The sequence below is a fragment of the Manacus vitellinus genome, unplaced genomic scaffold (assembly GCF_001715985.3).
Source record: "Manacus vitellinus isolate BGI_N305 unplaced genomic scaffold, ASM171598v3 scaffold_20_pilon, whole genome shotgun sequence".
NCBI lineage: Eukaryota > Metazoa > Chordata > Aves > Passeriformes > Pipridae > Manacus > Manacus vitellinus.
The window spans coordinates 12,971,957-12,988,414 of NW_021939471.1; the positions used below are offsets into that span (position 1 = coordinate 12,971,957).

The window sequence follows — 16,458 nt, forward strand, 5'->3', positions numbered from 1 at the left end:
TATAAACTATTTTACGTAGTCATGGATATTTAGCAATATAAAGGAAACTAATATTAGACTGAGAATATTACCTCCATGGTGATGTGAAAGACTTCCTCCATTGGCAAGTATTTCTTCTCTAGCAGCCCTCTAAATATGAAAGATATGGTATTTATTCAACAGAAAATGCACAAAATTTTTTTGATTTTCTGAAATGCTTGCTATTGCAGTCAGACACACAGGTGTATGGAAAGTCTCAGAAGTAATTAGGGCACACAATACAGGCAAACATCAAGTCTGCAGATAAATGTAAGTAAGAATTTTCTAAATACACGTTATCAAAGCCACAATATCTCAAGTTGCATCACTTACAACAAATATATTACTCCCAAATAGAATATTCTTTGCTAAAACTAAAGTAGTCCAGTGGCTGGGATGCTCATTTGAAAGCAAAGAAGCCTGAAAACACACCAGAATGATTCAAGATCCTTATTCAGATCAGTGTTTAAACCCAGATCTCCAAGATTCTGGTTGAGGCAGTAAGGTACTTTAAAAACGACAACCCTTTCATGGGTGTAGTTTACGGCAGAAAACAAAATTTAGTTTTTTATTGTAAGAATTATACAAACACTTTAGAGTTCTAGAATCTTCTTTGCCATCCACCTCTGATTGTGAATGGTTAGAGAGATCAGAAGCTGTAACAACGAAAGCCTTTCTAAGCACAAGCACTACATGTTTTTTCAAAATAAGTGTACTTTTTTAGGAATAACATATATAACTGCACATATGCAGTTAGAGATTTTTTCAGTCTGCCATAGAACACATATACTTGGTCAACAAACTCATTTTGTTAGGTTAAATTTAGTTACTATAATGGAAGACATGCATCCAGGTAATCACACTGCTAACTAATTCCAATAAAAAGTAGTATCTAGGTATTAGTAAAGTTTCATTAAATAAGCACTCAAGTATTACATTTTTCAGTGACCTACACGCAACAGCATAGGAGCCTCAGAACTTGTAGATAAAACTTTGCTTGCCAAATTCAAGAGAAATTTCTAAAGAATAAGCATGAGAAGAATTATATCCTAGTTATAAATATTGACTATTTCTCCATAGTTAAAAATATTGACTATTTCTCCACAGTCCTATTAGCAATTTTCTGGTGTTGAAGTTTGAGCATTCGAAACAGAAAATAGGACAAAAAGCAGTTTGGCCATAGTCCTTCTAAGAATTTACATCTTCAAGCTAACAAGGATACCAGTTTCCCCCAACTAGGTAAGTATAACGTTTCATCAGCCAAAGTGTCAAGAGGAGTTATTCCAGAGCTCTTTGGAATGTTCAAGCAGCTTACAACTGGTCTAATGCACCAAACTTAGACCAGCACTTATCTCGGCCTAACAAAAATAGCATCAGACACCCCCATTTCATTATGCTCTACATGCAGCACTATTAATAAAGTATGATCGTGGTAAGTTTTACCACTCATTTTACAGACTGAGTATTAAGAAAAAGAAGTAGTTTTGTAAATACTAGGTTCCCATGGATTGGGGTTTTAAGGTTTAAAGTTTCTGTCATGCAAGAAACTCCAGGTCAAGCTTTCCTATACTTCAGTCAGAAGTATTCATCTACTGATGCCTAAAATAGTCACTTGGTAGTCTTTTCTCTACTTGATGTACTATACCTCTTTTCCTAGCTGCTAATGATCAAAGCTTTATGAACAGGCTTTTGAGCTCTCTCCTGCAAAATTCCGTTAGCTTGGCCAATTGGTTCAGCATATATTACAGGACATCAGCTTCTCTCCTGTAACTACTGCTCTTTTATACATTACCTCAATTTGTTCATAGACATGAATAGGATCACTAATTCCTCTGTAGTTAAAGGCAAAGTAGAAGTAGACACATGCACCTGCATCATAAGTCTGTGTCACCCTGTTGAAGAAAACTGTATTACAAACAAAACTTCACGATATCAAGCCAACCACTATGTGACATTACACAATTCATCAGGTTACTTATCTTATTCAAAAGGGTAGCATCTTTTTTTTTTTTTTTAACATTTTTACCCTTTTTGGTCATAATTCATGAGCAACTCAATGCTAAGACTTTGAAAGCTGACGCTGTTAAGTCATTACACTTGGCTCTTGTACATATAAGCAAAAGTTTAATCAAGTGCTACTAATCACTTGAATTCCCCACTCTTACATGTAATCCACTTGCAGTTTCAAGAGGAAGGTCAAAATTACTAATATTTGTAGTATCATTACTGGATCTACTTTACCTGCTAGCTAGCAAGTTTAATGACCTCTTCCTTAGTTCTCTTACTAATCAAAGATTCAAGAAAAATTGTTGAGATTGTTGGCTTACCTACAGGTGGAAAGAGGAGCAAACTGAACACCCTTTTCTTTGCATTCTCTTACTATCCTTTCCTTTACATTTCTACAAAGGTCCAAAACCCTGTAACAGGAAACACATTAAAACATAAAATTTTAATATGTGATTTTATACAACTTCTAGAAAAAAGAACCTCAGCAATCTTTTAAAAATCATAATCTAAGACAACATAAGACTAAATCTAAAGTCAGAGTGAACTAGCTCTGTTCTAAGAATAGTCCTCATGAAGACCACTGGTACTGCTTTTTCTGCACTTCTGAAGAGCAAGTTTACTTTGAAACAGAGTACTTAAAAGCTCTTTTTCATAATGAAGAGGTGGTAAAAGTGTTCAGAAAAAAGGAGGTTACCTAATTCTGTACGTTTTTACTAAGTTTCTTAGCAAAATAGCCTCAAATTTTTGGCAAAGTAGTAGACAAATACAGTAGAAAACTCGAGAACTCAGAAGCCTTTTAATGCTGCAAGGCCAAACCTGGAGATTCTTCTTCAGCTGTACACTAGTCTGCCAGCTTGAAATGTTACAATTCTAATATGGCAATGAGCGATTAAACCTTGTCATAAGCCATACTTGTTCTGGTTTTTTTCTTTTAAATCTTCTAGGACAGACCCAGGTACAACCAAAGATGCAACTAAAAGAAATCCCTGTTTTTCAAATAACCATTTCTTCAGTAATATGCTCTCCCACAAAGGTCTGTAGTGCTATACTGTACAATTCAGATTAAGACATTTTACACAGATTTAAAACTACTTTAAAGATTAACAGAATACAAGAGAAACTTAAACTATTTAATGAATAAGCAAGTCAGCTAAACATTTTATTCAAATATCTGCTATCTGTAAGGAACAAGTTAATCAGTTTATGGAAAGTTACATGATTCTTATGAGTCAAAGTAGAGAAAGGTTTTCAAAGCATTTCCTTTGGTGAGGATAATTTTAAATATTTTCTTACATTTTAGATAAAAATTAGTTCTCTCCTGAAACGAGGGAGACGCAAAACAAATTGGTGACTAAGCAGTTAGCATGCTTCAAAATCTATAAAGCTAAACTAAAATGAAGAGCACTTTTGCTTTAAAATTACCTTCAAACTTCTTCCACTCACTTAATATAACTCTGCCAATTTTCAAACAGGGTCTGGAATTTATCACTGCCACTAAATTCAACAGCAAGGATACAAGCTTGCCAGTTTAAGTCATCAGACTTTGCACTGAATGCTGTAAAGCTTTGATTCAAATCACCTTAGACCCTGCTTAAGAGACTTCCGGTTTACCAAATGGACAGAAGCATCCAAACTGGTTTTGTATATTAAACTCTGTTGCAGTCAAATGTTTCTCAACCACAGCTAACACATGAAATAAGCTTAGGAAAAGGATCTTAATCTTGGGCAAAAGTTATCTTTTCAGTTTTCATTTCCCTACATTACTGGAGAAAGAAAAAACTTATTTAAATACACTTAAAAGTTTTTTATTATCTACACTACAGACTTCTCTCTTTGAAATATGCAGCTGATCCCACACACATGGCTGCTCATCACCCACTGCAGTTATTGTCACCAATTGCAATTTCAATTGGTAAATTCAATGTGCAATTTCAAGTTCTAAATTTGTTACAATAAGCTAACCTATGTAGAAATATTATTGAATGCTTGACACATTGCATTTACAAAATCCTGATAGGTAATTTACTAGCAACTTTAGCAAGGACACAGAGGTGCACATCAGGGAGCATTAAATAGACACAAGGCCTAAACTAAGTATCCCCATGAGCAAACATGAGTTAGGAATAATTTGAATGAAATCAAGTTTTAAGAAATTCTAAAGAGTAATCACAGTTTACCTATCCCAAGGAACAGATGTCTCAAATGATTCTCCTATTACATAGTAATCCAGGCCCAAGTCCTAATAAACAGAGTGAGGAAATTATCAGTAACATTCAGCATCAACATTCAGTGTATGCTACACAGCTAACAACTGAACAACTTTTTAGTTTCTATGAGAAAAAAAGAAATCCTAATTTAGCAAAACCACCCATCTGTCCCAGAGACATAAGTTTATTATTATGGAAATAGGGAAGCTCTTTAAAGACAAAGACAACAAATATTTGATGTCAAGGCTACAGTGAGACAACTTGTCAGACTGTCAGTATGTCTACACTAATGAAATACTTGTATAACTATAGTATCAAGCCAAGAGCTTCACTGTGCTAACCATCATAACACCTAGTAGAAATATTTATTTAGAATGTAGTTACTATCTAGGTAGAATAAAGATGAATATCTTCCCATTTTACATACAGCCTGCTGCAATAGAGGGAAATTCAGTGATTTGTCCCTGACTATAAAAGACAAATAAAATCAAACAATTGGGATATGCATATTATTCTGAAAAATAAAAAAATCTCAAATAGTAAGACTAAAATTCATAAGAACAGCTGCAGCAGTTTAGACAGAAGGTCCATTATGTTGGAATTCTGATTCAAACCACAGTCATAAGCAGATCTCCTAAGAGTAAAAAGCCAAGTGAGCATATGAGTATTTCAAGTACTCTCCAAGACTGATTCCATTCAACCTGTGGATCTTCAATCTAATTTTCTCAATCCGTTATGAGAAACTATTTCTTTAACAAGAATATAAATTAATGTCTTTATGGTATTTTGCAGATGAAGTTCCATGAATAATCACTAGTCAGAAATGGAAGAGATACAATCTCTAGGAGAAGTCTGAGATATCATCCAAGGCAACCTGCACTTTGATTTCAAAGAAAGCATCTTCAAAAAGACATCTCTATATTTTGTTATATTAATTAACAGAAGTTTCAGCAGACAAACAAAAGCTGACCTACCCGAAGGTATGCGATGACAAATGTCAGCATGTATCCTCTCTGTCCATTATCTTCTCCTGCTGCCAAGCCACTGTAATTTACAAGAATTTAATTAAATTTCCAGCAAAGTAGTCACCAATTTACAAAAATATTTGTAAAATAACTTTGATTATTAAACATTTCTGCTAGTTTAGCTGCCTAAGATGTGTTACAATAGTTGAAAATAGTACGGTCTCTTCACTAAAAAAAAACAACTTACTTCAGACCAGACTTTTAACGGTTTGCATTTGTCTTTTCATTCAATAACCAGAAGAAAGATGAACATAACAAAACATTTGATGTGATCTTAAAATAACAGTCTTCAAAACTCACAAAAGAGCAGAGAAACACAAGCTGACATAGTATATCCAGGATATTAATTTACAGGAACATGTGTAACTACATTTCTAAGCATGTTGAATTTGTGCACTTGTATGCTCCCAGGTCATGAGAGCAATACTCCTGACTTAAGATCCCAAAAGTGTAAGAGATGTGAATGAATTAAAAAAAAACCCCAAACACAAAAGCCATAGCACTAAAGAAAAGGGAAGCCTTGCTTTCACTAGTCTATCAAGGATCATTATGAAAGCCTTTGTTTTTAACTATTGGTTTCTAAGAATAAGAAAGTGCTATGTATCTTAATCAGTCTTTCTAGAAGCTCCCATAAATCCCAGAAAGGTGTGTGTGTGGGAAATCAGACATCCAGAAGGACAGAACATCCTGAAGAAGGATAGACACATTAGACTATAAAAGCATTAAATGGTTTAAGTATTTTAAAACAGGTTAAACCATTAAACACTTAACTAATAGCCTTAACTAAGCAGCACAGACAGCGCCATCTTCTAACAGATCTAATACAGACAAGCATCCCTTATCAATACACCATCATCTTGAAACACCAAAATACAAAAGGATTCATGGTTGAAGTGATAGAAAGAAAGCACAATGAAAACACAAATTTCAGAAAGGATAGCCTTGAAATGGATAAAACAATACTTATAGGTACATTTGTATAGCTGAGACCAATATTAGCAAAAACTTTCTTAAAAATAAAAAGTACATTCTTGACAAATCACACTTTTGATGATGGCTTTCATCAATCATGCTTAATCGAAGCAGAAGGAAAGAAACTACCTGATCACTACTCAGCCTGCCACTTCAGTGAGTGTTTTCTGTTCCTTTGTAAGGACATAGCCTATGGGACAGAAAGTCACTGCACTCCTTTAACCAAACAAGCTTCTTGTATTCATATGCTCACATCAATTCTGCAAAAATTTAATATTACCCTTATGATTTTGCCTCCCCCTTCTGCAGTCAAAATGTAGAGTCTAGTATTGCAAAACAAGCCACTTCCATGCCACTAAGCAATTAAAAGGGCTAGTTTCCATTTTAATAACATCAATTCTATATTTAGTAAAATATTGTACTGCAATACACAGAGAGCTGAAGTTTTTCAGTAAAGTTACCCTAAGAGTTACTGCAAGCCTTATTTATCAAAGAGAACATTCAATAGCTAATTGATTGCTGCCACTTCAAACTAGTAAACTGAGAACATATCCATACAGTAATCACTACAAAAATATAGTACACTTATTTCTTCCTGGATAGTTAATTCCCAGCTTCACACCGAAAAAGTTCTTTGAAAAGCATACCCAAACTTGGTGGCAATATCATAGACTTGCTTTTCATGTTGAAGAACCTTCTCTCTGTCACCCTCAAAGAGCAAGGTAGCTACACACAGTATGTTGGGATCAAATCCTTTAAACTGCAAAGAGAGACAAACTTTACATTATTCATAGTCTGTGTGGTAGAATACAAGCAACAGGTTTTTAATTTCAAATACATGGCACGTGCCCTGGCCAGTAAGTCTTGCTGCAACAAAGAGGAAAGATTAGGGAAAAAAAAATCATCTTTCAAAAATTTACTCCCAAAACATTTAAGTTTTTCCTTTACAGGACACAAGTCAACTGAAATAACAGAAATTATCTGTCACCTTTTTCCTCCTGTTAAAAAGCAGGATAGACATAACAGCTGTCTACCTATGCTGTAGAAAAAACAGCTTTGAGCAATAGAGACATTTATATTCTATCAACTATTTATGTATTAAAGCAGGAAGATGACTATGACCACCATAAATGTCACAGCTCTAAAAATAGTTGTATCAGCCACGTGCCACAGAAAATCCCACTACCCCAATAAAAAATCATGAAAACTGCTGCAAAGCTGCATATACCTCACCAGGCAAAGGATCTGTCTTACCCACTAGTCCTACAAAAACAGCATGGCTAACGAACAGAAAGAAATACTTTTACTACAATGATAATAGACCTTTATTTCTGTCCTTGGAATTTAAGATGCTATCTACAGTCCCCTCTTGTCCTAGAACCACTTGTATTTCATTTTGTATGAATCCTTTCATCTATTCTTCCATCTTTTGGCTGTAATGCTCAGTTAACACCTTATAGTTGCCTTTAAGAGGCACTGGAGGAACTACAGTTCCTAGCAATACCTAGCATTCTTCTATCAGTGAACATTCCCAAATTCACAGATGAAATAAGGTATAAGATGGATTTCAGCATATTGGTCCCAATAACACCTGCAATAGCAGTCTCAGGATCATTGAAATTATTCCTTTTGTCTACTCCTACCTCCCAACCCAGCTGGGAATTTCTCTGAAGCAGCAGTTGCTCATATGCACCAGGGGAGTGAGCCCTAACATAAGAGCCAAGGATTGGTCACCAGCCTGGGATCTATGCATCAGTATTACACAGCATTTCTCTTGTTGCTTCACAGTTTTTTTTCTCCTACTGAGCTGAAAGAATTGTAATTGGCATACAACATCCCTTTGTGATACAATATCCCAAGAAGCAGTGATGTTTGTTGCTGACTGCAGAAGCAGTAGATACTGCCGGCTTAGGATTGCTTCAACCTGACAACAATCTTGCTGCCAAAACCTTTACTACTTAAGACATTCCTGCACTACAGTAGGTCAGGGTGGAAGGCAAAATTTCTGGGCCATCTCAAAACCTAATAGGTATTCCCTAACAACAGAAGTCCCAAGACACGTGTTATTTCCCACTTCAGTAGTCCAAGAAAAAGCTGCAGAATCAACACTAGCCACTGTATTTCAAAAGTAGAGCCCACTCTTTGAAGACACTTGGTATTATCATATCGCTTCATATGCATATCTGTTCGTGTTATATGAATGGAATGTTTACCTCCTCTTATCCATGATAATGCAATTTTCTACATTTGAATACCCATATTTGTAGGAACTCTCTAGTTAGCTAATTTGGAGGAAAACTCAACATTAAGACAAATTATTTAATACAAAAGCCTAAGTGGTATTTTAGTACCAAATTCTAGGTTAAAAAGGGATGAATTCCAGAAAGACAAAAAGCCAGTCGATATGGGCAAATCAAGACAAATATCTTGAGATTCTTCAAAAATTCTAGTTTCACTGTAATAACATGGTAGATCATGTCTTGACAAAACCTGTGAAGTGAAAAATAAACTATAGTGCTAGCCCCACTTCATCAGTATGAACTGATGATCACTGGTCTACAAGCTGGATAAATTGGTTCCAGTCTCCCGCTGTCACCGATTTTCTGCCAAACAAAGGCACACTAATCTCAGGTACAGGTATGACCAGTGACAACAGCTCTCATGTAATAACTCCTCAAACAGATAATCTCAGTTTGAATTAAACCACCTTTAGAACGTCAAGTTAATATATCTCACATTGCAGTATCAGATACAACAAACTCAGCTGCATTAGAAGCAGTTAGGCAAAAAATCTTGAATTTTATGAACAGCATGCAAAGTTTGAAACAGTATTAAACCCCCAAATTACCTTTGTGATGTAGAATTTTTTCAGTCCATCCAAAAATGATGTAAAAATGGAAGCAACTTGTGGTTTAAGAGCGTGACCTTTGGCAAAAAGCAGAAAAAGGTGCGTTAAGGCAAACAGTGCTCTTAAGATTCCTACTTCAATGGGCAAACAAAAATTGGCTTGGTAGTCAAAATTGCTAGAATTGCTTGGAGCACTTTGATTATCAAAATCAAAGAGAATTGTCTTAATCATTTAGAAAATGATTTAGGAAAAGGTTTCATTACTTTTTTGAAGACATATGTTCAACTGTGCACAAATATTTGACACTTTAATTAAGGCTGTCCTAGATTAGATTTCACAAGCCTATGGCACATGGAAAATTTTTAAAAGAGTACTTAATTAGTTTTTACACTGCAAAACTCAGCCAAAATCAGTGACCTTTTTTTAAAGTTATGCCAAAACCACTGAAACAAACAGCCAAAAATGGTTCAAGTTAGAAGTTAAGCAACTTTTTCCTTAACAGTTATGTCACTTGTGTGAAGTTTTCTACATAAAGCTAGTAATTGCTTCCTTAATGACAAACGGGGAACTAAAATTACCAGGATATATAAATGGTGTCTTGGAGCCTGTTAAATTAACATCTATGCCTCAGGACTGGATTTAATTGAGATGAAAGTCTTTTACTGTTTGTTCCATTGTTTTCAGTCACAAACAACTTCTGAATTCCCATTACTGCTTCACTCTAGCAGCCTGGCATCTGGCCTACATGCTGTGAGCCCAATTCATAAAAAGTTATGCATCATTTACATGATACTTCCTTCTAAAATACTTCACAAAGTATTTCCTCCTGAATAACACTTGAACTGATTACTCCACTTTCCTCTTCAGTAAAGAGGAACTCTCTCTGCTGATACAAACCAAGGAATATACCTCCAAGCACACTTAACTAAGCACACAAAAAAGCACCAGATAATAAAAGGACATGAATTTGTTAAATCACAATCTAAAAAATTAATTAATAGTGACTACAAGAAAAATCTATATTGACACACCTGAAACTATGTTTAAAGCCTATAATTGGTCAAACTGTGCTTCCCAATGAAAAAGAAAAAAAAAATGCATCTGCCTTCTGTTGGAAATGTCTGAGTGAAATAGTGTAACACAAAAGAGTGAGCAAAGCAAGCAGCAAGGCTTGCTGGGCTCTTGGGTCTAACAAATCCCCATTTCCTTGGTTTGAAAAACGAAATTCAGCTTTCTCAACATCATCATATTAATGCCATTTGAAGCTGAGATTCATTACTGAGGCTTCTGTCTAAAAGAAGTTTCGGAAATTCTGATTTGTTAAAGTGGTATTAAAATGGGGGTTTTCAAGATCGTTCACACTTCACATTTTCATCTTCTGGATACAATCAAAATAGCATGGTCTCAGCAAGACCTTCAAGTTCTGCAAGCTATTAGCTTCCGGTAGTGGAATTTAAGGTCGCCACGAGAGCATCTTGAGCCAGAACACATCTTTTGTCAAATTTACTAGAGTTAAAATAACAAGTTTTCCTAAGAAATGCTAAAAAATGATTTTTCTACATGTCTGATATTGTCCTATTTAGGTGTTTGAACCACAGGAAATTTCACAAAATCTTTGTCTTGAGTAATCTTCTAGTAGCATCATTGACTTAAAGCCCACAGCTTAGTTGTATTTGCACACAATTACAGCATTTACTACATCGGAGCTTCTTTTGAAAACAGACAGCTCACTTTGGACAAGCATGTCATTGCTTCTCTCCCACCCAGTCAAACATTGCCACATCAGAATATTTACAAAAAACCTATTACTTCTAAGGAATCTGTGTACCAATTGTGATGCTTTCATGAAATTTAAAGGCATCAACCCACTTACTTTCAAAGTAAGGTGCTGGCATTCTAATTTTTTTTCATATCCAACTTCTCATTAATACCCTTAGGAAGAAAATGTTTCAGGTACTGTACTTCAAAACTATAATCTCTGCTCCTTTACAGCAAAATAGAGGAAGTGACTCCAGAATTTCCAACTCACCAGGAGACTATGTCAAGAAAGAAAACGTAGCAAAAAAACCCATCTCATGTATTTATATGCAGATCATGGCTCTTTACTGACTCAACTAGTTGATACTGTTTCCCCAGAGACAAAGACAGGTTTCTGTTTTCTGAAACTACACATTATGGCACTATCTGGAGTTTGAACTTTGGATTTATTGCCTTCTTTATCTAGTTTTGAGCAAAAGAATTATGACTCAAAGCAGACTTAAGCTACTAAAAACCCCTTGGAAACAGACACTCCTCCAAGATGATCTACATACTTACCAAACTGAAACTGTGCGTTGTCGACAAGGCGAATTGATGCAGGAGCACATCTCTTGGAGGCAAAGTTAGGGGAATAAGAGGGAGGAGAATAAAATGATTGTTGGTTTTAAAATTCATTACAATAAAAATTTCACTGTAAAATAGCATACAAGAAAGCACACTTTGATACCAGAGACCTATGGCCATCATCATAATTGAAAAGGGGTGACTATAAGCTTGTTTTCACTTGAATAGCAACATCTCTTAGGTATGGCTGGATATAATGCATTGAGAATTTTCAGTTTAACCTCAAGCCAACATAGTAACAGCAAAAAACTTTGACCTTCAAGTTCTGAGTGGTTTTCTAAATTGGCATATGAACTAAAGATACTCATTTAGTGTATTAAGCTTATGTTGCTGTGTAATTGGAGATACACATAAAATACAAATCCACTGGAAAAGTCTAATTGTTGAGGGTTAACCCTGGCATGCAGCTAAGTGCTACACAGCTGCTCACCCCTCTCATCAGTGGGATGGGGAGAAAAATCAGAAGAGCAAAAGTGGGAAAATATGCAGGCTGAGATAAAGACAGCTGGGTAAGCAAAATGGGAAAAAAACTCACAAAATTATAATGCAAAAAGCAATCAATTACCACCAGCTGACCTATATTTAGCCAGTCTTCAAGCAATGGCAACCCCTGGGAAACTCCCCCCTCCAGTTCTACTTATGATCATGATTTTTATGGTATCTGCTTTTGGTCAATTTGGGTTGTTTGTCTCAACTGTTTTCCCTTCCAGCCTCCTGTCTGCTCCCAATATACTTGCTGGCAGGAAGAGTAAGAAACAGAGAAAGCCTTGATACTGTGTACGCACTGTTCAGCTATAGCTAAAACACTGGAGTGGTAACACTGTATTGGTCACAAATACAAGAGCTAACACCACACTGCTATGAAGAAAGTCAAATCCATCCTTGCTAGACCTAGTACAGTAACACTCTGCCATCAGACTGCAATTAAAATCCATACCTGTGTCTAATCTAGATTCTGCACTGTGCAGAGATCAACAACAGTAAGAACAGCTGCCTTCAATTAGGTAAGCTTCATGCACATGCCTATACTGTATAATCTCTGATGGTCATGTCCAATCATACTGAAATGTATGACCAGAGGAATGCGACAAAGTCTGAATTTTAAGCTAGCCATCATCTAATCACATGGATATGGAAATACTTATCTTTCACTTGTTCGCCCTTCCTAGTATCATTAATATATCTTTGGTCACACAATAGGAAGAAGGAACATGAAGAACTAAGCCCACCAAGCAGGTTGACAGAAGAAGGCTATAAGAGTAGTTTTAAATGAGACTAACCCACCCACAACCTGCAGGTTGATTATTCTTACATTAAAGTGGACTGCTACATAAAAGAAACAGCTTTTCAGATAGCAATCACTGTAATATTTACTGAGATTGATGCAAGGGGCAACAGAAGAGAAGAATAAGTAGTTCAGGCTCAAATAAGCAGTGAAACAGCAGCAGCAGCAACAGAAGCTTAGAAACGGAGCGACATTAAGTGGCAAATTGTGCCTTTTTTTCCCCCCCTCTTCTAACTAAGACAGGGAAAAGACACTAGTTCCCTAACTGACTGTAAATGTTAAGCATTCCCGAAAAGTCTGCTTAGGTACCTTTAACAGGAAGGACAAGCACTAGCAGTAGAAGCATGACAGAAAAACTGGCAAGTGCTGCTGACTAGCATATACATGTCATTCACATACCAGTTTGAACATCTGGCTTGGAACATTAAGCCATTAATTTAGACCAATCACTGGAAAAAATGTAAAGCTGTGTTTAGTTTGGCATTAATTAAAACATTTCTGAAATTACTTCCCCAATTCAGGGTACATTCTACCATATATACGACTTGATACATTTTGCACAGAGCAAAGAAAAGTTAGTCAGTGGAGAAAGAGGCTCGCCAGTGTAAGATCTGTTTGGAAGCATAGTCTGGAGAAAAAGCTTTATGGAATTTGGGTACTGTGTATGAGTTTTGCTACCTGAAACCACCTGACTACACTATTCTCTATTTAAATACTACAGTGTAAGCACAACTGCACCTCGAAATATCCCCCTCACCTGCACATGTCACTGTGCTCCAGGAAGTGATTTCTAAACACAAGCCATATCCTTTCATTGCATTCCTTTTGTTCCATTGCCACTTCAGAGCCGTAAATTTCACTGCCTTTTGCCTGTATGCTGCAGCTTAATTCCTTTAAATATTGGTCCCTTTTACACAGTCTTAATTAATCTGAGGGTAAAGTTCTCAGTTGAAGGAGATGCAAAGCCAAATTCTTTGTGCTGCAATATGCAAATGACTCCCACTAAAACAAGCCATTACAAGGCCTGTCCACATTTTGGCTCAGAATACCAAGCAAACTCATAAAATGCTCAATCCTCAACTGCATAATTTCCAAAAGCCTCATGTACCATATACTGTGTTTTCATATATGCTTACAAGATTCCTATCTCAGATTCTTGGTTATCAAATGCCAGAAATACTAAAGCATCAACACACCCCTACTGCTAGAATCCATGTCCTTGAGGGAAGTCAACATCCAGCTTTTCTTTACCTGCTTTGCCACTTCCCTTAAGCAGGCCACCCCTCGTTCAAAGTTGGGGAAGACCACAGAGCCATACTTCTGGTATTCAGGGACTGGACGAATCTTTATCGTAACTTCAGTAACCACTCCAAGAGTTCCTTCAGGAGAAAAGAAAAACTGAGCAAAATTTTGCAGGATGAACTTCTTGCAAGTTACCCAACTTAACAACTGCTTATCAGGATGCTATAACTTAACATAAATCTGAAATCCCAAAAATTCAGTTTGCAGTAGTAGGGGATTTATTCCTGACTATCTACATGGTGAATTCCTAAAAAAAATCCTCTAAATCATGATGCTTGTTACTAGACTTGTAGGCTAACTCCACAGGTCTGTTTAAACCACTGTTAAAAGCTGCTAAACTTCACAGTCCTAATTAAAGTCTCAATGTATTATCCTAACACAAGAAATTCTGTCTGCACAATGCTACCCATCGACACACTGGAAGTCACAGCATTAAAGATGCTCAAACAATCAAGCCACTACAGAAGCTGAATTAAGATGCAGAAAGTGAAGATACTGTATTTATACCTTCAGATCCCATAATGAAGTGATGGATATCAGGTCCTGTTGACATGCGAGGTACTTGACAATTTTTTTCTACTATTCCTCTAGGAGTTACCATTTTTATATGAATCACCTGTTTAAACAATATGCAATGATTAGAAATACTAGCATTAAGCACAGATTTTTATTATATTTCTTTTCTACAAAACATATTAAGCTTGATACAGTTCAGCCTTGCAGATTTTAGGCATTCTGTAGGCAATCCCAAGAACTTTTGGGTAACCCAAGGATTGTTACCAACAATTATTTATAACACAGCATGGTTCCCCACACAACAGATCATTTCCAGTTCTTTGGCAAATCATATCAGCTGTTGGCTACATGCAGGCAACACCAGTTAAAACTGTTTTGTTTCTCAGTGTAGACAGAACTTCAAAAATACCAGGATTTTAATGCAGAATATATACAGTACTTCAGAGAAAAAAAGTGAGGGTTTAAACTTTGCTTAAGTTTTGCTTTAGTACTGCTGCTTGTTCAGGCTAATATAATTCAGCCACTGATTGCTACAGAAATATTACCATTAGGAGGAAAGACAGAAGTAAGCTTTGTGAAACAGATTATCAATATAAAATCTGTCATAAGACTAACACATATGTAGGGTGAGAAAGTTGTTTTTTAAAAAATATTTTTCAATATTTTTGCTTCCAGCTTTTTTCAGGCATATGCAATAGAGCCCAGATGTGGGAGCTTTTTAATCCTCTATTCAATTATTTTATACCAAGGAAGGGTGGGGTTTCAGCTTTTTTTTTCTTTAGTGATGCCTTTAAATGAAGCAAATCTACTGAATTTCAACTAATGGCTTTAAAACTTTCAAGCACAGGTAGCTAAGTAATTTTCATTATATGCAATTTATGAACCATTGATTCTGCAGTAAGTGGATTTTAGGCAGCTTATATAACACACTGTTTCAAGATATAAAAGTTTCCTCGGAAGGTAAACACTTCCCTGAAACATTCTCACTGTGCCATTTTGAAACTCATGAACTGTTCTGAATCAATTTTCAATCCTATTTCCTCCTAATGAAAATTTCAGAAGCTGTTTTAGCCTGAAGTTATGCTTCCATAATAGAAAAGCCCTTTGCTTCACAACTCCCAGTACAAGCCAAACTATACCATTCAGTAACACTTCAGGCAGCAGGGGAACAATGACACTCTGTAAGTGCTACTAGTTTTAGTTCAGCCAGGTCTACTGAATAAAAACTGTGTAATTCCTGCCAAGCTCAGTCACTGACTGTGAAGTGTCACATCTCTGCACAGAACAAACAGGTCTGAACTATGAGCTGATGAAAAGGCCTGAGGTGACAGGGATACATTACCTAGAGTGTACTGCAGGAAAGGAGGAAAAAATTCACATGTGGAAGGGTTATTGTACAAACTACCAGAGAAAGCTGGAAGTTTGAAGCAAAAACACAGGCAAAGTCTGAACAGTGATGATTTAGCTTCAATATCTTCAATATACTTATTATAACAGAAAAGGTGGACTTTAAAATCAAAAAGTGTGCTTAAAACCAAAAAAATTACCTAATATAAAGATGAACCATTTCAATGCTTAAAACAAATTCAAGAGTAGAATACGGCCATTCCCAGTGTATTGCTTCCTTCCTCTGGGTTCCTACAGACCGTGTGGTGGCATTAGATTTCACCACTGTGCATCCACATGGTCAATTAGATCAGCCTACTGATTTGAAAAAAACTACTAGCCTAGGGGGATCCAGAAAGGTGGAAAGAGCTAGCTTGCTGTCAGAGTTAGATAGTTCAACTAGACATCTTCAGGTACACACAACAGGTAGGAGAAAACACGGGAATTCTGCAATCACCCCAAAAGCTTGACAGGATTGTTACACTGGATTAACAGAGAGCACAAACTGGT

At 36.1% G+C, this 16,458-nt stretch overlaps 1 protein-coding gene across 1 annotated transcript in view; it reads right to left on the reverse strand.

Moving 5' to 3' along the window:
• Positions 1-16,458, reverse strand: part of AGPS (alkylglycerone phosphate synthase) — a 68,100-nt gene that overhangs the window by 6,977 nt on the left and 44,665 nt on the right. The window contains exons 11-20 of the mRNA XM_008931062.2: positions 14,554-14,662; positions 13,996-14,123; positions 11,394-11,445; positions 9,078-9,154; positions 6,877-6,989; positions 5,207-5,276; positions 4,203-4,264; positions 2,346-2,435; positions 1,811-1,910; positions 72-129 (exon numbers count right to left, since the gene is read on the reverse strand). Coding sequence (XP_008929310.2) covers positions 72-129; positions 1,811-1,910; positions 2,346-2,435; positions 4,203-4,264; positions 5,207-5,276; positions 6,877-6,989; positions 9,078-9,154; positions 11,394-11,445; positions 13,996-14,123; positions 14,554-14,662 — 859 coding nt within the window. The remainder of the gene's footprint in view (positions 1-71; positions 130-1,810; positions 1,911-2,345; positions 2,436-4,202; positions 4,265-5,206; positions 5,277-6,876; positions 6,990-9,077; positions 9,155-11,393; positions 11,446-13,995; positions 14,124-14,553; positions 14,663-16,458) is intronic.